The sequence below is a fragment of the Nyctibius grandis genome, chromosome 1 (assembly GCF_013368605.1).
Source record: "Nyctibius grandis isolate bNycGra1 chromosome 1, bNycGra1.pri, whole genome shotgun sequence".
Classification (NCBI taxonomy): domain Eukaryota; kingdom Metazoa; phylum Chordata; class Aves; order Nyctibiiformes; family Nyctibiidae; genus Nyctibius; species Nyctibius grandis.
The window spans coordinates 25,874,320-25,899,690 of record NC_090658.1 but is presented as its reverse complement, the minus strand read 5'-3'; the positions used below and the strand labels follow the sequence as shown (position 1 = coordinate 25,899,690).

General features: G+C 39.9%; 1 protein-coding gene across 1 annotated transcript in view; it reads right to left on the bottom strand.

Annotated features, from left to right (window-relative positions):
• The window catches only part of KCNH1 (potassium voltage-gated channel subfamily H member 1), a 196,867-nt gene that overhangs the window by 62,662 nt on the left and 108,834 nt on the right, over nucleotides 1-25,371 (bottom strand). Inside the window, exon 10 of the mRNA XM_068400769.1 lies at nucleotides 18,970-19,166. Within this exon, the coding sequence (XP_068256870.1) occupies nucleotides 18,970-19,166 (197 nt within the window). The remainder of the gene's footprint in view (nucleotides 1-18,969; nucleotides 19,167-25,371) is intronic.

The following is a 25,371-nucleotide window of genomic DNA, read 5'->3' as shown; positions in this document are numbered from 1 at the left end:
GCCAGCCTAACCGGCACGCACGGCTGAGGTTTGTTCCCAGACATGCCTGGTCTGCGAACTACAGCTAGCAAACATCAGGCTGTCACAACACGAACATAAAGCCAGAGCAGTACAAGTCACAGAAGGAAGAATATTTCAAAGCAATTTTTAAAATTCTGTACTTCAAACGAAATGGAAACCAAACACATCTGAGAGAGCTCCTTGGGTTTAGCTCCCTTTTTCCTGGTGCGTATGCTCCAGCAGCAAAACTTTGGGCTGAATGTTTTCCTACCCTTCCCCAGCACTAAGGGAAGCAGATGGGCAAAAATCATGCTCCAATACAGCAAAGAAGAAGAAAAGCATGTGATGGCATCCCCCATCATGAGTCTGCCTTTATGCTTGCCAGTCAGCTGTGCACATATAAAGCAATCACGACTTTGTTTGGCATTTCCTCTGGAACATACGGTGATTTACTACGCAATTTCCAGCATGTATTGACACTGTTTTGAATTGCACTTAAATCCTTCTCTACTACACGCACAAACATAAATACATGTGTTTTATGTTTAGGGGCATGTCTATCTGATAGGAGGAGTCCTGCCAATAGCTATACAGCAGCTGCTGAAAGTCCTCCTGTCCCCAGCACCCAGAGATTTAAGAGGGAAGAAATGGCTTTGTATTTTGGGGGACACATTGGCAACTTGCTACAAAGCAAGAGAGCTTTAAACAGACCACCTGTGCCCAGAGGACCCCCACTGCTTGGCTGAGCACACCAAATGGTTTGTGTTTATCAGCATCCAATCCTACTCTATCCCTTTCTGCCTAGTCCCACTGAGTAGTGGGTGGCATAATGATCCAAAAATAGATCACTAAAATATGAAAATTATTAGACATACTTAATAATAATCCCTGCGGCTGCAACACTTTTCATAGCAGGCAATTGGCTGGCAGGTTACACAATTTCTCATCCAAGATGTGAGTCAGAGCAAAAAAGAGGGAAATTATAAGCACATCAGTTAAAAAGCCTCACAGACTTAGGCAGTGCTCAGTTCATTACAAGATACAGCAACTGTGACAACTGGATCTTCAAAACCTGTGCAACTTCAGAACAAGTAACAGTTTTCTTTTCTCACCAATAGCTGAAGAGACCAGCCAACAATTAATCTTCTCATGACAGAAAACACACCTTTTTTTTTTAAGCAGCATTAATATGAAGACCATAAGTTAGATTTAGGAGAGTCTGGGATTTCACGCAAATTTCATAAAATCAAGAGAAATATCAAATAACATGTCCTGTGAAACACCAAGACTGGAGTATTCTTTTATTATATGTGTCTCTTAAAACAAAGCAAGAAAACCCACTGGATTGCCACTGTGTTGTCTGCTGATCTTTACATAGTCACATCTGTAACACTCTCAAAACACTTAAGAGAGGAAACATAGTTTGTCTTTTAAAAGACAGAAGTAATTCCAGTGAACAACCTTTTAGCCCTTCACTACTAGGGAAAATAACCGGACTGCCCACAAGATGCATCTCATCAAGAAAATGTAATTGTGTATAATATTAGACAGGGCTCTACTTCACCTTGCTTTTAAGAAGCTATTACCATTTGCTGTTCTCAGTGCATAGACTCCACGGTCCTTACCACAGGCGAACTAAGAAATCTGACCAAAATAAACCTGTGTACTGAACATACATTTACTTCTCCAAGGAAAACAGTGAGAAAGAATAAACTACATACGGCAGATGTTCAGATGTTAGTGGTTTTGCTTTATGCCTCACCAGAAGACGCTGGGATAACACGGTGATAAAGGCAGAATGAGAGCCTGGATAAACCTGAATAGAACTCAAGTTAAAGAAAAAAAAAATAAACATACTATTGCTATTTTAGTGGTACAAGAACTAAAACTAATTAGGTGAAAACAGGTTATTAATAGCACTTTTAGAGCCTGAAAAAGTGTCACGCAAGCAAGAAGTCTGCCTTTAAAGTCTGCGTCTTATCTTAGAGTGCATTAAGCAATCCAGATGAAAAGCACTTATGATTACTCAAGGTACTTAGGTTAGTGGTTCACTCACCTGAAGCTCCCACCATTCTGTGAAAAGCTGCTGACTACTGGCTTCGTGATTTGAGAAAACTTACTAAGGACCAAGAATGACATGAACAAGAGTGCTTCAAAGTATCATGTTCAGTCATCAAAACATCGCTTTCAACAATGGCCCTATCAAAACAGTTAGATTTGTAAGTTAACATTAGATTATTGCTGTCTCCCAAAGCCCGTGCTCCAATCTCACCTAATGCTGCATGCAAGGAGCTAAGAAAAAGCCTCAGTGTTCTGCATTAAATAGCTTTCTGGAGGCAAGCCGTAGCCTTGTAACTTAGGCTCTCATGATGTAACTCACTCCAGGTTCTAGAGGGGAGACATTCTCTGGAAAGCACAGGTTTCAAGCGAAATCAAAGCGGGAGCTCCTGCCTGGGCGGCAGCACGAGAATCATAATCAAGGAAATAAAAGGAGCTTGATGGAACCCTAACAAGGGTGAGTCAATGTATTTTGGGCTTGTCTGCCATCAGGAAAGGCAGAGATGCTTTACCAGTGCCCAATAAAAAGAGCAGTTTAATTTCCAAGGTCTAGCAAGCAGCTTGTTCCAAATCTGTTGTTTGTTTCACTGGAGTATAAAACAAAATCAAAATTAAATCATTTGTCTATTTCTCTAAATCACTTAGGATATCTAAAGGCAATTGAAGCTTTTTAATATTAAACAAATAATATTTGGATTGCAAAACAATCTTTACCAATTAACATTATGCTATTAAAGAAAGCATTTCTGAAATCTTTTCTTGTTCACTCTCTTTCTGCATTAAGTGCAAGCTACAATAACTATACCCTAAAGAAAAAAACAAAATGGGAAGCTTTCTAATGCAATGATGATTCTAATGTCCTAAGATAAGCATGTGGGAACAAGAGAGCCACCGATCCAGCAATAGCCAAATAGCGACTAACATCAGCTACCTCTACACTACACCCATTACAAAGGTAATTTGTGTAACTTATTATTATTATTGTATTAAAAGACTTCTTCCCACCCTACTCCTACTGTTCACTCTTGCTTTACTGACCATGCAAAGAGTTGATTCAGTATGTACAAAAATAAAGGGACTAGAAACCTCTGGTTAGAGAAGGATCAGGAAGTCCTTCAATAGAAGCATTCTCCACTGATGTCAGATCCATTTTAGGAGGCTCCCAGCCATGAGAACTAATCCTATTTGTTTGCTTGTTGTACAACTCCATGAACACAAAACATCCTGCACTGAACTGTGCTGGAGTTCAAAGTAACAGTTTATGCTTTGAACAGTTTGTGCTAGAAACCTCCGAATACCTCAGAACAGTAATCCTTTTCAAAAAGCTTATTTTCTTCCAGATCAATTAACGTTGACACTCCTACAGTAAAATTAGCAATATTCAGTGTGACACTGCCCTTTCAGAACATTCCTGAGTGCTGCACATGCAACGCAGGCTCTGGCTGGAGCATGAATGTGGTCTTCTCAGTTGCTGCCCAGCCTGGCAAGATGGACTCTGGCTGGAGCATGAATGTGGTCTTCTCTTCTACTGACACAGATACGACCATCCCTAGCAGCTAACCCCATTTAGCCTTTAATACACACACTGTCCACACCATGCACACTTCCATAACACAACACAGCCCTATGGAAGGAGACCTGCCTAGCTCTGCTACCTGCCAGCATCTCTTCAGGCAAGGTGTGGGGAATGGAGAAAGAAATCAGAATGAGGAGACATCCAGATCTTTGAGAGGTCAGCCTTCCTCATCTGCCTCCCTAGGACCATCAGGGCCCGTACCTGAAAAGCCAACCACCACTGATCTCTAGGTGCTTGTCCCAGCAGACCTATTTGCTCACATGGGGCAGAACACCCTTTCTCCCCTGTTCCCCAGGCTCTTGGCTCCAGCACTCTGTCCTGAGAAGGTGCTCTCACAACTCAGCAATACGACACGGCTCACAGAGCATGAGATGTACCAGTTGTCTGAATGGACGTGGATGGCCCAGGTCACCTTCAAAGGCTGCTCAGAAGGTGTGGTGCTCACCTGCTGGTAGGCAGAACAGAGCAAAACACACATGCAGAGTAATTATCAAGGGAAAATGTGACCTGTCAGGCATGCTCAGGCAGAGACAGGCAGTGTGGTGTGCTGAGACTGGCTCGGCACATCCCAAGCGCACATGCGGTTGCTAAGTTAGTCTGGGTAGTCTGACAAACCCACGTTCAGCACTCATCCAGCAACTGTGGAGCAGCAGTGTCCAGCTTGATCACACATTGTTTCTCTACGGTGGGAGGGCTGCAGGATGCAAGTGCTATATCTCTTCTGATCCTTAAAGCAGCTTTGTCGCTCATGTTCACATGGGAGGAGCAGGAGCAGCAGGATCAATCATGCACCATTTAGGTTACCTTGAGGAAATATCAATTAAGATTGCTTTTGATGATCACTAAGGCACAGGCCCAGCAGCATGACCTGCCCAGTGGGAGAGATGGGCTCCATATCCATGCCACACAGCTTTTGAAGAAGCATGTTGGGTACCCCTGTTTCTAGGATGCTTTGTGCTAGTAGTAAGACATGGTGCAGCCTGCACCACCGTGGTTTCATGTCAGACTTTCTAGAAGGCACTGTGTTGGTATGGTTAGACTTGGGTACTGGGGTAACCTCAGATACTAGGTCATCCAGATAGCTGAGAAAGTACCTCAAGTGTAGTAATGTCACTAGAAGGTGCTCCTGACTTCTTCGTCTCCTTCTGTTGACTGCTGTAATAATATTGCTCAGGGATCATGAAATCGTAGGTGTTGCTGTATTGCAACTTCTGTTGGCGGGAAGGGGTGGCAGATAGGCTGTCAAATGATGTAATCTGAAGGGTTTCCTTGGTGGCCAGCTATGGGAAAAGTTGGTGAATAAGACAACTTCAGGTTGCCCTTTATTGCTTTTATTGTGTTCACTTGGTCTAGGAAAACACTGAAAAAGAATGAGCTGCCTCTGTCCCCCATCACCTACTGCTGTCCTATAGCCTTGTGGATTACACACCACCAGCTGCTCCATTCATTCATTTTTTCCCACCTATCTCCACGGAGAGATACCAGATGTTCCACTCCTTTTCTTTCCTGCCTCTTTCTCTGATGGATGCTGTTTAACCTGCTTATCTACTGAGAGGCTCTTTTTGTACATGCAATATTCAACAGGGGAAGAGGGACAAGCTTGTGTTCGAAGTACCATTTTTCCAGCCTCTCTTGGACAACTTGTCCTTGTTCTTGCTGACTCAGTTGCTTCCTTCAGCACACTTTGTATGTAGTATTAAATAGTTATTATTCATAGGGTGGCTTGCCTTTCAGATGGAGAGCAGAAACAAAAGCTTTTTACAAAGTGCAGCACAAAATTAGAGTCTGCTCTTCCACTACACATGGCATAATTCAACATGCTATGCTACATGATGCAGACCTTCAAAGTTGTTCTACACTGTGTAGAGCATATGGCTAAAACTCCTGTTTCTGTTCCTCATCATCATGGAAAGACACTTTACAATCCAGCAAGTCACTTAATCCTCTATATTTGAGTTTCGCTTCACATAAGGACAAGAAATTATTCAATATCTTATAAAAAATAAAGAAACAAAATACCACATGAGATCTTTGGATAAAGCACTCCACTTATATACCTTAAAATGTTCAGTAAGGAAATCCCAACATGTAAGAAAATTATAATATTATTAAAGGTAATCTGGTAGGGGCCTTGTAATTCAACAAAGTGTGCCTTTCTGAGCTGCTCTGTGGTGACAATGATGGGGTTTGGAAAATCTTACTGACTCGAAAATGTGGTGAACCAAGCAATATGCAATATTTAATGGTAGACTTTCAGAGAGCACAGTAAGAAACACCTCCTCAGTATTTTTGAAGTTACACCTCCATATCGCTAACAAACAATTATGCTAGATATCATAAAAATAACAGAGCAATAACAAATTTAGATGAACTGTCATAAATTTCTGAAATGTATTACAAACTAAAAGCCACAAGCTTTTCAAACTCCCTTCATGGCTGCACCTGTGTTACAGATGGTTTGGGTATGAATGATGAAGGTCATTTATGAACTGTCTTGATTGTCAAAAGCAAATTACAGTTTTGAATGTTACTGACAAAGAACATCATAATCATTTTATGTTAAAGGATAGGACTGTTCCCAAATGACATCCCAAATAAAAGCTTTTCATTACTACTTCTTCCACTTACTCCAATGAATTTGTCATTGGACTAAATGTGAATCTCCTCTTTCGGAAAGGGTACAGGATAACCACTGAAAGCATGTAAGCCACTGAACTACCTGATACAACTTTTACTCCTACAAGAGTTGCTGCTTGAGCAATTTGAAAAATGCAGGCAAGGGAAATCAAAGGCTAATAATATGTTTCTAGACTATAACACAGCTCTAATAGCAAAGCCAATATCCATTTGTTAGAGCTAATGCTATTTTCTTCCTCTGCTATTGCTTTGTATCTTAACATGAGCAAAGGTTACAACATTCTCATACTTCATCTCTAGCCTAAACTATCTGATCAAGTATGTGATGGAAGTCAGCAGCAATTTTGTTTTCGTTAATCAAGATAATAACCGGCCATAAATAACATCTTTCCTGTTACTGTGAAGTAACAGTGAAACCTTGGAAAACAATTAACAAATTGCCCATCCCCTTACTTAGATGAAGACTGCAACATGCCTCACTTCTGCAACAGTACAAAGAATGCTGGAGTTCACACAATTTATTCAACTTCTGTACAAAAAACAGGCATCAACTTTGAAGACTGGAGACACAGATTTCTCTATTCTGGTCAACCTAGGTATACTATTAGCTCTTTTTAAAAGATAATGTCCTGAGATTTTTGTGGGGTTTTTGTTTGGGTTTTCTGGGTTTTTTTTTTTTAGAATAAAGGAAAAAAGAACATTTTCAAAAGAGGAACATAATTCTGCATTTTCACACAAAGAAAATGCTTATGGTAGTTTACAGCGTAAATCATCCAATGTGTTACAAAATTATTTTGGCAGAAATTTTCTTGGATCCTCTGATGTCAGCTGTGTAAATGAATCACAAAATAATTTTGTTGTGTGTTATATTTATTACAGAGCACATGGGAGAAATGACCAAGCACGGAATTTATCAGGATGGTGGAAGCACGTCCTCTGAAATTTTAAGATGAAGGCATAGCACCTCTAGATGAATTGCAAGCAAAGGCCAGGCTGAGCTGGCTGCATGGTTCCTGGGGACACATGCTGGGGACCTGGTGTAGATGTGGTTTGCCAAAGTCACAAAGACTTGGAACAAGGCACTTGTTGAGCATTTTCCTTTCTGCATTTAGAAAAGACCCCAGAAGATGGTGACAAAAAGAAGAAACACCTAAGTAGATGGGAACAAAAGTACATAGTATTCAAGTCTCAAATATTACTTTAATTGGGTGTCAGGTTTGCACATTCATAATGCCGTACTAATTAAAAATTGATTTAGCAGACTTAGCTCCTGATAAAAATCTGGCAAAAACATTACACAGTCTAACAGCTGCATTAAGAGACGATGGATTTGGACCTGTGGTTAATTAAGATCCCTTCATGTCCAGCTGCACGGTTGTTTGTGGATGGCGCTATTCCTGCTCCAAGTCCTATATGGACAGCATTTTGGGACACTCAGTATACTCGGAGTAGCCTATCACTGTATGCTCCTGCTACAGTTGAGGGAGGTATTACTGAACTCAGTATATACATATATAAGTGCCCTTAAACAAGATACTGAAGTTCACACCCCATTTTGCAATGTAATAGGTAGAAAGAGAAAATGAATGGGAACCAAAAAAAAGTGATAGCAAGAGGGAGAATACTGAGTGTTTTCAAGTGGAGTTGAGTGTAAGTCCCCTCTGCAGTTTGCTAATTTAGAAAAATTACACAGAATCACAGAATCACAGAATGTTAGGGATTGGAAGGGACCTCGAAAGATCATCTAGTCCAATCCCCCTGCCGGGGCAGGATTACCTAGACCATATCACACAGGAACGCGTCCAGGCGGGTTTTGAATGTCTCCAGAGAAGGAGACTCCACAACCTCTCTGGGCAGCCTGTTCCAGTGTTCAGTCACCCTCACCGTAAAGAAGTTTTTCCTCAAATTTAAGTGGAACCTCCTGTGTTCCAGCTTGCAACCATTGCCCCTTGTCCTGTCAAGGGATGTCACTGAGAAGAGCCTGGCTCCATCCTCTTGACACTTGCCCTTTACATATTTATAAACATTAATGAGGTCACCCCTCAGTCTCCTCTTCTCTAAGCTAAAGAGACCCAGCTCCCTCAGCCTCTCCTCATAAGGGAGATGTTCCACTCCCTTAATCATCTTTGTGGCTCTGCACTGGACTCTCTCTAGCAGTTCCCTGTCCTTCTTGAACTGAGGGGCCCAGAACTGGACACAATACTCCAGATGCGGCCTCACCAGGGCAGAGTAGAGGGGGAGGAGAACCTCTCTCGACCTGCTGACCACACCCCTTCTAATACACCCCAGGGTTTTAATTACCCTAAAAACACTTAGTACATTCATTTGCATAGGGCTGTAATATTCTCCATCAGTGTCAGGTATCATATTTGTGTTTGAAAATCTGAATCCAAACAGGTGTTTGACGTGCTAATGCACTTCCTTTTGAGGAAGGAATCATACACAGTTTGAGGAAAAATCCAGTTGTCTGCTGCAAAAATAATACAAAATAAAGAGGGGCTGATTCATGATCCTACTCTCAAAGTATTTCAGTAAGTTCTTATACTGAGCCACAGCCCAGCACAACACCCTCCTTACCACTTGACTTTAGCTGTGGCACTAGTCAGTAGCTACGGTCCTAGCAGGTGATTGGCAAGGTGCCATATCAAGTTTTGTTTGCAATTGGTTCATTCCCATGATGGTAAAGCTTACTAGATTTCAAATTCAAAAACTTTCACAAGGCCACACCTAGTAGTTACTTCACTTTATGTTCAGCAGTCAAACACTTCAATGTCACACTGGAATGGGCAGCAGCCTGTAAAGCAGGTTGACATCAGACACCACATTACCTGTGTGACTCTTGGGGCAGGCTTGAGACTAAGGAATGTGGTATGCTCCTGGCTGTATACCCCCAGCAAGATTCTTGTTCAAAGGCAACTAGAAGACTGATTCTCTAGAATGGATACAGGAAAAATATCAGGTGTCTAAATCACGCAGGATAGTTTGACACAAATACTGTGGGCACCTCCTAGTGTTCACAAATCAAGCTGGGGAACTGCTTTGTTTCACACAAAATCTTAACAGCATCTGTCACATTTAAGGTGAACTACTTGTTTTACACCCGTCATGGTGCATATCAGAGTCCTTGGAAGAGCTGTGGATATCTGGCTCAGGTACGCAAAGAGGAAAAGGACCTCCTTTGTCTTGTTGTCCAAGAGCTCACAATAAAAGCTCCAAGAGTTACAATAAAGTCTTAACATTTAAGCAAGAAAACAGAGGACCTGTAGGTAGGGTTTGGGCTAGAGCAGGGATCACAAAGTCTCCACACAACATTAGTAGTAAGCTCCAGAATTTTATTCCTTTTTTATAGGGGACAGCTATTTCAGCTTTCATTGTAGAGCTGAAAAAAGGACCAATCTGATCACTTAGATTATAAAGTTTGATTGCTCAAGGATGTAGGTTTGCCATTGTAACTCACCTTTCATATTGCACAGCTATCTACATTCTCTCTCCTTCATGGAGTGCCTTGAATGGGTTGAGTGTTTGGATTTGCAGACCTGCAAGTTAGGCTTTTAGTGACCTTAGAGAAGACCAGAAGATCAAAGCTGTTATGCCAGGAAATCACACCCTTTTAGTAAGAGTTTGTCCTAGAGTCAGCTGCTTCCCAGACCACAGACACCAGAGATAATTTTGAGAGTTGAAAAAAAATAATACAGGAGGGTATTAGGTCACTGTTCTGTCTTATGCTTGGTCAGTAATGCTCCACAGTGTGTGAAGCACCAGGGTATACCAGAAAATACAATCACCAGGGAACAGAGGTTACCAAGGCATTGACATAAGCAGTGCAGTTATAATACATGATAGAACATGGCGCATACAGGCAAAAGAGCCTGGGCAACAGCATTTGTATATTAGAAAAAGTGCATAAAATTTGAATTACTTGAGAGATTCAGCAGTAGGCCAGTCATTATACACATATATACATACACACATCTACACACACAAGGATGACAGGCACCTGTAAAAAATATATTTTATTTTTTAAATTAGAAAAACTACAGAGAGATTTTGAAACTCTGGCCACTCAGTCATGGTAAGCAGTAGAAGATAGACTTCAAGCTTTGGAGAAAGGGTAGAAACTCTTTGACTTCCCATTGAACATCTGCTTCCTCTTTGCCAGCGTTGTCCAAAAGTGGACTAAGGCATGGCAGTACACTTAACTGTGAGCAGATGGTAGTGCTCCATGCACATATTGAAAACAGGGATAATCCACTACACAGGCTGCTCTTCAGCCTCCCTTGTGTATCCGTATTACACTTCTATTTATCTAAGTCAACACAGTAGTAAGAAAAATATGAGTTTAAACTAAGGACTGATCCTTCCTACTGTAAAAATACTAGCAAGCATTTCACTGTTTTCACAACAAAGACCAGATTCCCAGACTGCACAAGAGCAGTTACACTGTCTTCTGGATTATCACCTTCTGTCCCCAGTGGTGGGTCAACATTTAGAATTTCCCCAGTTCCTAGGAAATTCATTTTCTATTTTAAAAAGGCTCAAGGGAGCTATTCTGTGGAATTCTCATTCATACTAAGTAACCTTTATCTATATTAAAATTATTTCTATGCTTTAGTCTATGTGGGTAGAGAAGGGTAAAAATCAAAGTAATGCATCTTCTTCTGTTGGGATAAACAAGCTAGTGTGGGTGGGTGTGCATGTTAAAAATGCAAGAAACCCCTTTTTTTACATTAACTTTCTATTAGTCATCTGAAAATAGCTTCACAAAAGCCAAACATACTTTTTTTTAAGGATTAAAATAGTCTGAAAACAAATTTTATTTTAATTCACCATCAAGCTCGTTAACTGTATTTTTTGTCTATTTGGAATAGCTTTACCATATATGGAAAGATTTTATGAACACTATAGATTTTGAAAAAGTCAGAGTTTTTTGCTTTTATATTTAAGACTGTGTACTTTATGGGTCATTGAGAAAAAAAAAACCTTTCAAAAATAATTCAAGGGATCTACTCAAAGTGTGATAAAACAAACAAAATATCAATCCTGTTTCTGGATTAATGAATAAAGTGCTTAACCTCAATTTCAAGACAACCAGAACTTGTTCCATTTACCACATCTTTTTTCCAAGTACTGACATATAATTGGAATGTCTTTCATTGACATAACATTGACATAGTTTTCCATACTTAGAAAACACATTGGGAAATAGCTAAAATTCTGATTTTATAAATTCAATCTGTACAAATTTAATTTCTAATTCAGTGATCAGAACGTAAATGATCATTAAGTATTTAGTGACCAATGTGGGAAAACCTATAAATCTGCAATAGCACAGAACAGGAAATATTCTCTTACTGAAGATACTTCAAGGCAGTTATGATTTTAGTATCAGCTTCATAAAAGAATGATATTCTTCCATTTTAAGATGAATTGTAATTCAAAATTCACCCTTACCAGCTCTTCCATCAATTTATTTTATTGATGGTTATTAATACCTATTGATCACTAGGTTACTTTTATTTTCATGGGATTTACTAGTGAATAACCTATCAGAATTTCAACAACTTAATATTCCTTTGGGGAAATACACATCTTGTTTTGTATGGTATACTAAGTTATTTCTCTATAACAATTGTACAGGCATTACACTACAGCATCTAAATGTATGAAAAATTGCTCATTATTCATAGCAGGAGAAGGCATCTCAAGTGATGAATTCATCAAATCAGTTTAGAAGGGATTAGTCATTTAAGAGCATTTTAAAGAAGCATTTTACTGCTTACCCACATAATCTAAGTTACAGCTAAAATTTACATGAAAATGTATCAGGTACTGAATACAAGCAACAGAACAGTTTTGTTGTCTGTATTGGGTTTACGTGCCAAGGATTTGGTAGCACAGGGCTGCAGGGGTGGCTTTTGTGAGAAGGCACCAGAAGCTGTTCCCATATTGAACAGAGCCATTTCTAGTTGGCTCCAAGATGGACTCACCGCTGGCCAAGGCTGAGCCAATCAGCGATGTTGGTAGCACGTCTGTAATAACTTATTTAAGAAAGGGTAAAAAACACCGCACAACAACAGCTGAGAGAGAGAAGTGAGAATATGTGAAAGAAACAATTCTGCAGACACCAAGATCAATGAAGAAGGAGGGGGAGGAGGTGCTCCAGGCACTGCAGCAGAGATTCCCCTGCAGCCTGTGGTGAAGACCATGGTGAGGCACGTTGTCCCCCTACAGCTCAAGGAGGCCCACGGTGGAGCAGATATCCACCTGCAGCTCGCTGAGGGAAGCTCATGCAAGAGCAGGTTTTCTGGCAGGACCTGTGGCCCTGTGGAGAACCCACACTGGAGCAGTCTGTTCCTGAAGGACTGCACCCATGGAAAGGACCCATGCTGGAGCAGTTCTTGAAGAACTACTGCCTGTGGAAAGGACCAACATTGGAGAAGTTTGTGAAGGACTGTCTCCCATGAGAGGGACACCATGCTGGAGCAGGGGAAGAAAGTGAGGAGGTGGGAGCAGCAGAGACGAAACATTATGAACTGACCACAATCCTCATTCCCCAAACCCTTTCACTGCTTGAGGAAAGGAGGTAGAAGAGTTGGGAGTGAATTTGAGCCTGGGTAGAAGGGAGTGGTGGGGGGAAAGTGGTTTTTAGATTTGTTCTTATTTGTCATTATCCTACTCTGATTAATTGGTAATAAGTTAATTTCCCTAAGTTGAGTTTGTTTTGCTCATGATGGTAATTGGTAAGTGATCTCCCTGTCCTTATCTCGACCCATGAGGTTTTTATCATATTTTTCTCCCCCTGTCCTATTGAGAAGGGGGAGTGATAGAGAGGCTTGGTGAGCTCCTGGCAACCTTCCAAGGCCAATCCACCACATTGTCTTAGAACTTCTTAGTTCATTATGTCTTGCTATCGTACAGATACATTCCCACTATGTAACCTATTTGTCTGTAGCCAGATCCTCCTCTGTACAAGCAGAGGACACTAAGGCTCAAGGCCATACAGTTTTAAATAGAACAGAAATAACTTTAGAGTTTAAAAGTTTTGGAAACTAAACTTTAAGATGATGTCTCTGAAAGCTAATGGAGTTACTCTGGACTGAACACTTACAATCACTGTAGAAATATGAATGTTAAATGCTTGCAGTTGGTCAAATCCTCTCCAAGTCTGGGTGTTAAGGCTTCACCTGAAGGGGTCCAACAAGCTGCAGGAGAGGAGAAGGAAGAAATCCAGGGGCACATCCTCCTCAGAGCATGGTGTTTCAACTCATTGACAGTCACATCACTTAAGTTATCCATAGCAGACGTGCAAACCTAACAACACGCAACATGTCTCAGAGCACTTTCAGCCCAGGGTGTAAAGATGACTTGCACAAAAATCTGTGAGCTAGATAAACAGTTATCTGTTAAGAGACAGATACAAGTTAAGTAAGTTGTCCAAGGCCAGAGAGAAGATACAAAAATGCAATATGGAATCTACTAATGAGGAAACAGAATAAATTATATTTCACTTAGATTGGCATGGAGAAAACAGGGAAGAGCATTCAACTACCTGAACTGCTTTTAAAAGGCAGCATGGGAAAGAACAGAGTTGAGTACATAAGTGTTTATTTACATTTGGAAGTTTTTTCGGAAGATGACAACTTTATCTCCTGGCCAGCTAACTCCCAAGCCACAGGCCCATCCAGACATCTCAGTCACATCCTGGGTATTCAGTGCTGCAAGATGCACGCCAGTCAAGCATCAAACCCCTCCTCCCACAGGACTTGTGGGATTGTTTTGGTGAGTACGAAGGCAAGAGAAAGAAGCAGGCTGTCACTTTGACCATTCTGAAATCCATCATCAAATGTGCCAATATTCTAAAATTAAAACCTTTCACTGTTCTAACTAATTTTAAGAAAGCTTTGTTAAAATCTTCCAGGAATTCAGCCTTCCATATCAGAAAGAATTATGGGATACTGTTTTGAACCTGTATCATGAAAAAGAATTGGAAAACTTGTCATGTGGAAAGGCAGAATACAAGGCCGTGGATCACCTCTTTGAAAACAACCTACTGCCAAGCACCCCTGATATTTACAATCAAGGCTTGAAGCACTCCTAGCTGAAATGTTTGATCTGAGAGAAGTTCTCTCTCTAGTTAGAGCTTACAGTATAAAAAGAAGAGAGGTGAAGCTAATGCTGAAGAGGAAAGAACAATTTTATTTTTAAAATGGTTTTAGAAAGAGGTGGTGGGAGCCCTGTCCACTGGCACAGCTGGAATGCCATGGAATAAGCACACCACTCCACTCCATGTACAAAAGCAAGTAATCTTACACCGGCAGGGAGACAGACTACTCTGTTGCAATCATTGCTCTCTCAAGAAATATCTTCTGACTAGGAACTTTCGCTTTAAATCACTAAATCATGCTTGCTTTTTAAAAATGCAGAGTGTTCTTTGCCATTTCTTTCAGTCTTACAAAATCCCAAATAACATATCTACTTCCTACTGCATTCTTTCATTTATTCCAGGACACAAATTTCAACGTCTGGAAAAACTACTTGCGCTTTCTATCATTATACTCCAAAGCATTCAGAATTAGTCATTTAATCTCTATCCAGTCTAAAATGGCTTACTAGAGAAATCTCAGCTTAATAAATTATGTATAAGAATTCTCTTTTATGTAGCATGTGTGATCATTTGAGCTATAACATCATTTATGGCTGCAGCAGAATGAGCGGCTGCAGCAGAATGAACTGAGCAAATACACTGTGGTACAACCCAGTGTAAGTTAATATTGGTCACAAAGCTCATACACATGGAAAGAAGCAACTGCCAAAACCAGAACGCTTGCAAGTGCTGCCAAAGGCCTTTCACATTCCTAAAGAAGGTGCCAGCAAACATGCATCTCACCACAAGCGAAAGACAAGTAGCTATCATGCAAGCTTGTCTCTTCTTCTACTATCCCAGAGCTATGAAGTCCAGGCTGGAAACACAGAAGTGTTTAAATATTTGTTGGGGAAGAATGGATCTCCATCCAGCCTGTGAATCCTGCTGCCCCTAAACCTGCAATATTTCTCTTTTATTTAGCACACCCTCCATGAGAGTGAGCTCTCACTTGACCATCCCACACACCCCCAGCGTTTATACTGTGGTTCCTCTCTGAGATTCCAAAAATGGAGAGAAACATCAAGATAACCTGTTTTAATTCCACAACATTGTTACAGCAAGGAAGTGTGCTGAGAAATCCTCTGTAAGCTTCCTTTCAGCTGCAAAGCCCTTGAGTGTGACATACAGCCACCTGCAGCCACAGACTGCAGCTCCAGCTTCTTAAGATGGAGAGACAGAAGCAGTAGCTGATTCTCCCCCTGCTTCCAGTTAGATGAAAATTTCAGTGACTGGCAGCAGGAAGAGTTAATTAAAGGTCTCCTTTCTCTTCCCCTTTAGGAAAAATAAAAAGTTTTCCAAGTTTGAGCTCCAGCCAGAGGTAACTAGACAGCTAATAACTTCATGAGGGATTTTAGTCACTTGAGGAAACTGCTCGGGGAGTCAACTGACAGTGAGCTGACAGTTCTAGAAAAGAAGATATTTCACCGATGTTTGTCAAGAAAGTGAGTGAAAGGGAACTGTTTTCACAGCACAGACAGCAAGCTACGGCATGCCAGGGACAGAGCACTGGAAGCGCCTGCCTCGGCCACAAATCACAGAATCACAGAATCACAGAATGTTAGGGATTGGAAGGGACCTCGAAAGATCATCTAGTCCAATCCCCCTGCCGGAGCAAAGTCCTCAGACCTCATGGGCAGTAACATTTCCTAACTACTGCCCTGTTCTAGGGAGGGCATAAAGGGACACACAGACAGAAGCGTCCTGCCCACCTAGCTCAGCTCAAAGCACATTCAAGACTGGCAGGAAGAGCAGCACAAGGAATGGAGGAAGAGGCAGGAAAGGGAAGATGCTTTATACTTTGCCTAAATCCAGCTCTAGAGTTAGTTAAGGTCAAGACTGAGTGGTTTTGGTACCTTCCAATGCACCTGCATGTCCGCTTATTTCTGTCGCAGTCGTTAGCAAGTGGATCCAGAGCACAATAAGTGTGGGGGACATCTGTAAGGTCAGCACTGCTCACTGGCGCTGAAATGCCTGAGACAGGGAGTCCCATCTCCACAAGGAGACCCAACAGCCAAAGAATATGTGAACATGGTGAAAGAGTGGACCAATGCTAAAGCTCGCTTAAGCTGAACAAAATTTGGCTTGAAGGCAGCTAGCACTATGCAGTGAGACTCAGTACCATGGCCAAATGAAGGCATACGCACCCTGGAGATGGGGACACCTCAGAGGAACAACCAAGTCTAAAAATATACCTATGAGATCCTTCAGGCAAAAAAAAAAAAAATCCCCAAAGCTGCTTCTTCATGTATTTGGAATCTGTATGAATATATTTGGGATGAATATACAGTATCTGCACTTCAACTAGTTGAACACTTTCAGAGCCAGATATGAAATTGTTTACTGACAAGTGTAATTCTGGTATTTCTATTCAGAAGGATATGCAATACATCACAAACGTAACTCACAGAAGGTACCAGCTCATTTGAATTCTACAAAATTCCATTTCAAGAAATAGAGCAGGAGAAGTGTTAGAAGCGACAGGCTGGGCAGCTGTTTCTATACGAGATTCACAGATACTTAAACCCGATTAAATTCCAAACTCCAAAAAGTTGCCTTCTAACGTGCATTGTCTCCAATCTCTAAAGTAACGTACCTCCTATGCATTTCCAAAAGTATATATTATTTAACATTTGCATTCTGATTGCAATCAGCCTTCTTTCAATAAAATAAATAAAATTACAGTCTGTTAACCTAGAACCATCAAACTCTCACTTCCATTATGAATCAACACCACTTTTCTGCTGGCTGTAACTCAATTAAAATCCAATTATTTGAATAACAGGATGGAAATTGCTATCATAAAATGTACTTTTTTATTAGGAACATTTTGTGTAGAAAATTGACAGCACAGAAATTACAATACTGTGGTTAAGAAGGTTTTGTAACCTGGGCTGGAAAAAGCTATGCCAATGAACATGGAGGGAAAGAGTGTCACTTCTGGAGTAGGCATTTGATCCTAAAATTGGGACTTTTGGCTCAGAGCAGATCCAAAATGATGCGACTCTGCTAGCATTACTGTGAGCTTTAAGAGAGTTGGTCCTTCTATGCCTCAAAGTTTGTTATTTCTACTGATGTTAAAAAAACCAGTAGTTTTTTTTATATTCTTAGACCATCGTACCACATTACCCATAGCGTTATTTTAAAATATGCCAGTCAGCGATACTGATGCTTTATGTTCACCTCAATACAAAATTCTTCCATTTCTTTTATTTCTTACATTAACTAACACCAGGTAAGTAGCTGGTTTTTAAATTTAGTTTTTAACAGGACATGTCTCAATCTTCTTGCAGCTGTATATCTTCTCCTTGTCCTACAGGAACTCAATGTCATTTGAAAAAAATGTCCTATGAGGAAATCCTCAAGTATAAATTTGCTTCTTAGTTTTTAATCACATCAATTTTCTACCAGAGCTTTGATTTATTTGAAGAAAGTGTGGATAGCACATTCTTCTTTGCCCAATACTGAAAAGCTGAATTCTTTGTTATTGATAACATATGCAGATAGAAAATATCACCACACTATTTTAATTTCAGTATGCCAACTCTAGGTACAAAAAAAAAATAGAAGAAAAAAAAATCGATACTCTAGGCTTAAAGTCTAATTTTACAAAACAGACTTCAAAGATAAAAAGTTTTTTATTTTTCAGGTGTAATTATCTAGGACTTACTTGGCACCTGGAAGTTACCATGGAGAACGGTTTTTAGGAACAAAAAAACCTCTTATCAAACATATTTCTTTGGCTGATCTCAAGTACCTTTATATCATAATATTTTAAAGCCTGTATAGGTGCTCCAATGTATTTCTTTTCAAGGTAATATTATTGTCTTCTACCTTGCATCATAAAACCATATCAACTGAATTATACCTACCACAGTTTTAATAAAATTCTACAGAGGTGGTTCACTGAAGATGACACACAGAATTTAAAGTGGGATATTAAGTTATGATGATGTGTGTTTGACAAGATACCTTGAACTGGCACGCAGGAAGGAATGAAAAGAGCCAAAAAATCAAGGATAAGAAAATGGAAACATTATAGATAAGCAAAGTAATTCCAAAATGTGAATGATACTAAAAGAAAAAACTCTTGATAGAATCAGTCATGTTCATATTACTTTTCTATTGTGATTACTGTTGTTGACTTTTATTCCATATATTAGATTTCATACCTTTCCTTCCACTTTCCTTATAACTTCAGGCAATACCCCTAACATCTTTTTAGCTGCTTTACAAAATAAAGTTGCAGAAAGTAGCAAACACTGTTTATCACAAGTGCATGACAGTTTGCAAATATGCTGGAATCTGTCCGCTTCATAGAATGTAAAATACTTTCACATATACACAGTCCACCTCCCTATAAAACCAGCACTGGAATAAATACTTACGGCCTTTTGACTCTACATGCTAGCAGTGTCTCTTAGGCAAGCTCTGAAAAACCTTCTTATAAGAGAGGCTGCAAAGAATGCCAGAATGCAACAATTCAGGTTTTTTTTCATACAGACAGTCCTTAAAAGTGATCATTTATATGGTGTATGTTAAAATCAAAGCTACTTACTCTTTTTCTCAAGTTGTAGGTCAAAATGAGATTCCTGGAGAAGGAGTGTGAAAAGGCTGTATAGAACTCCAGCACCTTCTGCAAGGCGTCTCTCTTAATCACATGAAGATCACAGTAAGTCAAAGCCCTTACATTAGCACAGGACTGGGCGAGGGTAGACTCCTTCCAGAACACGTCACCAAAAACGTCTCCTTTGCCTAGAGAAAAGCAGCAGCATTGCTTTCAATAACAGTACTATTTCCACCAAAAATATAAAAGAACATACATCTCATATGCATTCAAGGTTCTTCTATTTTATGTGGTCAGAAAAAAATTCTGTCTGGAAAAAAATCTTTTAAATATTTCATTGATAAACTTTTCACCTTCTTTTTGTTAATTACAACAGCCCAGCAAAATTTCATAAGAATAAACCACAATCAAAAAGTGTTTCATGTGACAAGTCCCCTTTAAATATCAGTAAAGGTTTTCCTCTAAAAATCAAGAAAAGCAGTTCATTCTTGGTTCATTTTCTCTTCTGATCCCTTTCAGAGAGATTAATTAGGAGGAAATGCTTTTTCCCTTTCTTCTTTTAACTGGCATGTAAATAATTTTTTCCTTATATCTACATTGTTGAGTTTTCTTAATGTGGATAACAATTACCCATTATTGTGTCAGTAAAACCATCTTGTATAATATGTCAGTGCAGTTACAGGCTGTAACGAAACACTACTATACATCAGTATTAAAGTAAGTTTGCCCTAGTTCGCTAGATCATCACCAGAAAAGTCTGTCTTTGCAACAGTATAAAAGAGCAGATCTCACAACTCTGGTGGCTCTAATGCTTTGCAGCTGGTAAGAGTCTCAACAAAATCTTTCAGGGGTTGTACATGTGTGCCCCCATATAATACAGCGGAGGTTTAAGATAACAACGTTGTCCAAAACAAGAAGAGTACAGGTTAGTTATCACCAAGATAACAGTGACAAGGCAAGAATATTTAGCTGTTACACGTTGGAAGAAAGAAAACATGGTCTTTTCATAGAATCATAGAATTGTTTTGGTTGGAAAGGACCTTTAAGATCATCGATCATTTCCTTACAACCTTCCCACGTGCCTGTCTCTACGAGCTTGGGGCAGCCAGTGAAACCCCTACTGAGGAATACTGCAACGAGGGCATTTGCACTGGCCTGGGCACTACAACATAGGACACATATACTAAAAATCTGCCTGAGGAGCAGCCCCCAGTCAGGATTTCCCTGGTTATACCGCAGCTCAGGCTGGGCACAAAAGGAAGCGTTTAGGAGAAAGTTACAAGCTCCTTTACAGAGTAATGGTCAACTTTTTGTCCCCCTCGAAATATAATGCTAACAAGATGAGAATATTCAGTTGTTACCTTAATAATGAAAACCTACACTGTTCTTGTTTTGAATGGTGTTTTCCTCTTAAACCTCTGCTGTCTTACGGCACATCCCTTTTAAGACAAACCATCTAAACCACAGCACATCCCTTTTAAGACAAACAACAAAGAAATACACTCACAATGTCTATAAAGTTGTGGTAGGGATAGACCAGAGGGTCCCTTGTCTTATAAGTAATACTTTGCCTGTAGCAATTCTTAAAGCCAAAGCATCAAAATATATATTAATTTATTGACTTCACCCAGGCCCTTTTAGATTTCATTCCCTAAATAAATAATCATGTATGAAAATCTGTATGAAAGTCAAGAGAACTATTATGAGTAAAGAGGTCAGGAAAACTTCTAAATTAAACCCAGAACTCCCATCTCAGCCCTTGAGCTGAACTTCCACCATTACGTAATCTCTTCCATTAGATGATAAGCATTTTCTCTTTGAGGAGAAGCTACCAACCTGATCGTAAACTACACTGTAGTGCAATAAGCTGTAGTTCATACTGATCTGCTCCCAGTCTTCCACAAAAGCCCTATGCAGTCCCCCTGCCAGGGACCAATTTAGTCCCCAAACACTGTGGAGGAGCATAACTATGTTTCCATTTTAAATGCATACATATACTGAAATCACCTGTTCCATAAGCACATTTTTTCCCCACAAAGTTAGGTAAAGGCACTATAATGATACCCTTTCTTCCACTTCAAGACTCTTTACATAGGACAGTGTCAACAACCAGAAATACTATAACAGCTTCGTATCAGTAAGCATAGTGGTGGCCCAACAGCCCAGTGCAGTAAGCAACTTTTAATTTTAACAACAATGACTTTTCACATTTTCAATTATGTTAACATATGTTTTTTCAGTAGATACATTAAAAATGGCCCAAGAAAAAAGCTTCCTTGCATTTAAAATAGATCATAATCTACAAGGCTTTTAGACAGACAAACACATAATGTATTCAAAATGGAAGAGGAACGATTTTTATGCACCATAAAAACTGATATGCTTCACTGGGTAAAAATGGATTGTTTGCCTTTGGAATAAATATGCTTTTACTTGCAATCTTCCAGGCAATTAGCTAAACAACTGTTTTAATTAACGCTCTGGAATCTATCAAGTATAGAAATGTGCCATCGTTGATGAGCAACAGTTAGAGCTGGTAGTCCAAGCATAAGGGAGAGGAATTCTAGCTTGTTTCTAAGTTTATTTATTAACATCTCCAGACAAGTTTCCCTTCCTTAAAATGACAACAATTATTTCACTGGCCCCCTGTAGCATGAAGAATAATTAGTACAACACAAGTACAAACAGTATGGTGCTTCTTTGCCTACATAAGAAATGACATGCAGCAGAAGATCGTTAGATCTTACTCTTTTAAAAATTTAATTCTGCCTGTCGCATAACACAGAAAAACACAACTGTGTCCTTCACCTGTGACAGCAACCCCAGTTTCCCCGTTGCTATTTGTAACTCCCCAAAAGCTCCCCCTCGTGCAGTTTCCTGCCACCCCAGGGAGCCGCCTCCCACTGGCAGCAAGAGCAGCACACGAAGGAGCCGCGTCTGCTGGGTGCCCACTGAGCCAAACTAAACAGAGAGAAGCAGCACATGAATCACAAACTGAGTCAGATCACAGAAGCCTCAATTTTTAAGAAACAAGCCAGGCTAAAGCAAGAAGTTGTACTGTTTTCTATCATTAACAATTTCCTTGAAGTTAATCGAGTTAACAGCCAGTGATCTAGTCGAAAATCAATCCTACATTACAGTTCGATTTCCAAAGCAAGGCACGTGTGCAGGCATCACACTGCTTTGCTTCTATCAAGCATGTTTTCTAAATTATACATACCAAAAGTATCAATCTAGATTGTCAGATTCTAAAAAAACCTTGTGTTTGACATTCATAGAACCATTGAGGAAAAAAGGAGGAGTAGGAAGTCTTTATAGTAAGCAGGAATTAAAATTTCACCCAGGAGTATCTGCAGTGGATTAAAATTGTCCTCTCACACATGATAAGGAACTGCATACCATCTCCCTTTGTTTATATGTTCTCCATAAAGTAAGCTCAATCACTCAGGAAAAAGGAAGGGGAAAAAAAAGGAGGACAGATTAAGTGGGTGTTTTATCAAAAACATCTGTAATTGGAAAGCAAGAAGAGTAAGGTGAGATTTCTAAGTGTGTCAGAAGGTGGTTGGCAAAGTCTAATGGCTACATTAGAGAACCTGAGTCAAAAGCCTCTTTTTACAAATAACTCCAGGCTTTATATATTTCACCTTACCTCTGAAGAAAGATTAAAAAGCTAGAGAAATGCAGATGGCCGTTTGTTTGTCAGTATTTTGCATTTCTCATTCCCAGCTTGCTGAATTACAGACATTTGCCAGGAACACTGTCTGTCAATCACACTTAAAGTGGATGATCTAAGCTTTTACCATCAATCATTTATATTCCCTGCTGGATTTGTGGGCTGAGGACCTTTTCCACCATCAGCTCAGTGTGCACTAAAAAGCCAAATAGTTTTCTGCCTTTTATGTTTGCTTGTTTGTTTTAATTATAATAACAAGTCCCCAAACCCTGATATATTTAAACACTGAAGATTTTATAAAACCAGCACCTTCTGTTTCTGTACTTATTCCTTCCCAATTTTTTCTCCATATTAAATTTGCTATTCATCTTAAAAGTGAAAAAGGATTTCTCTGTTACCACTGCAAATTCAGACTGAGTCAGGCAAAAGGTCAAGCCACATGCACTCTGTCTCCTGAAAGCAGGACCAGTAATGAAGATCTGATTATTGCAACTTAGTCAAGTGTTTTGCTGATTCTGTCCGAAAAAAACCCCACGCTCGCACATTACAGCTGTATTGCCTTGATGTTCCTACCAGAACAACCCTTAGTTTTTTTCACTCCTACAAACAGGAAGTATTGAAGAGCTCTCACAGGCAGAAGATATTCCACCTCTACTCTGAAAAAATATGACTCTATGTGGAATATTTTGACTGACAACGTACTTAGTTCACTTTTGGGTTCTGGGTCTCTGGGAGTCGTGGTACAGTTTCGGTGTGATAGCAGCTGGGTGAGAAGATGAGGTCATGGATTCATGTGCTGAAGGTCTTCCAAGTCAGTATGGACTTTGATGGCATTCACACGAATCCATAGATTTTCAGCACATTAGACAAAATATTCATGTTAGAATCATTTGCAAATCAATAGTAATCGTTCTCACAGCAGCCAACACCAGAATCTAGCTCAGGTCCCTTCTAGATCTGCCTTCGTCTACATGTTTGAACTATAGAAGAATTGTGACCTGACATAGTCTCAGCAGACCAAAAGATAAGCTAGAATGATGAAACACTGCTTGGTGGTACCTCAGCAGCAAGGCAGCATTAAGCATATCTTGGAAATCAGGTGTTAGCAAATACTGTTACCTGTGATGCTGATTCACAGCGGCTGCCACACCTGTGCAATGACTTTCCCAGCACAGCTCCCCAAAGCACCCACACTGGCCTGTGCCCTCGGGATTTGTTCTCCACCTCCAAGCAGTGGGAGACACTAACTGCTATAAAAGCAAACACAGATTCTCAGTGTGCCGGTCTCTGTTGTGGTGATTGCTCAGTTAAAATGCTGCTAAAATTTAAACACAAAAAACTTGGCCTGATTTTTCTCTCTGCCCCCCAAACAGATTTGAACAGAACCAGAGGATCTGAAGTTAGTCCGTGTCACAGAGACCTACCAATTGTATTCAAGCATAATTCCACTAAGGACAGTGTATTTACCCCTGGTGTTCGAAGCCAGTGATGTCAGACTCGAGCCAAACTCCCTCTGTGATCACCACGTGTCTATTTGGCTTCAACTGAAAATCTTTCCCTCCTCTCTTTTCCCTCATCTCCTCCTTACCTGAGTAAGACATGCAATTCAAATTTTCCCATTTTACAGAGAGAAGAAAGATTCAAGGAAAGTAGAGGCACTAGAGCAAAAATAAGTTTTCTTTTTGGTGCATTGTTTTAAGCCAACGAGCATCTGCCAGCCAGAAAAAAAAACAGAGCTACCATTTGGCATCAAGGTAGAGTATTCAGTATCCATCCCACAGATAAACTGCACAACTTGACAGCCACTGAGTAGCCTGTAGTTTGGTCCTCCAACACAGTACAGCTGGCAGGAGATGATGCGTGGAAGTGATTTGCTGCTTTGGAGTTTCTTAAGATTTCTCAAGTGCAAACTGAGACATGTAATGACAAGCGAATGATCAACTGCACTGCAGAGGATATACTATTTTTTATTAACAAGAGATTTTAATCACTCTTTTCCTCTAATAAGACCTCAAGGAAAAAAAGCCAGAGCATCAGTGCCACAGAAACCAAAAGAAGTGTTACAGTGATAATAAACTGAAGTTGCAGGACTTTCAGTGGTTTGCCTGATGCACAAATAGAAACACAGTGGATCTGCTCATGTTTTAAAACACAGCTTGGCATCCTTTGGCAGACAGTTTACTATACAACCGCATCAATTTTCTCTGCTGAAGCACATTACTGTACAGACAAAATAAAAACATTTATTTTAGAGCACGCATGAGTAGCAACAACACGAATTAGTTACAGCTAAGATTTCTATTATTATTATAATTAATGTGTTTATTTGTCTTTCTGAATAGAGCGTGGATTATATTTCACTACTTGACTTATGGTGATGAAAGGAAGAGTTTTAAAATGTCAACTGTGCCCTACCAGGCTTATTCACAAAAAGCTAGGAGGCTTCACCAGAATTTCAATCATTTATCCTTACTGCTTTTTAATGGTTACTGTAAAAAATATTATAAATATGTGGCCAGTTTGTACAAACTCAGAAGACATGGAAGTTGCCAGCTCAAATAACTAGAGTCACAAATGTATTTGAATTTATTTGCATTGTTTAAGTAATAGGAAAAACACAGCTTGATCTGTGTTGTCATTGCATGGACAGTGCTAGCTCTCTGATCAAAAAACCTACATGAGAGAGGCTCAAATTGCAATATCCTCAGTTATTCCCTGAT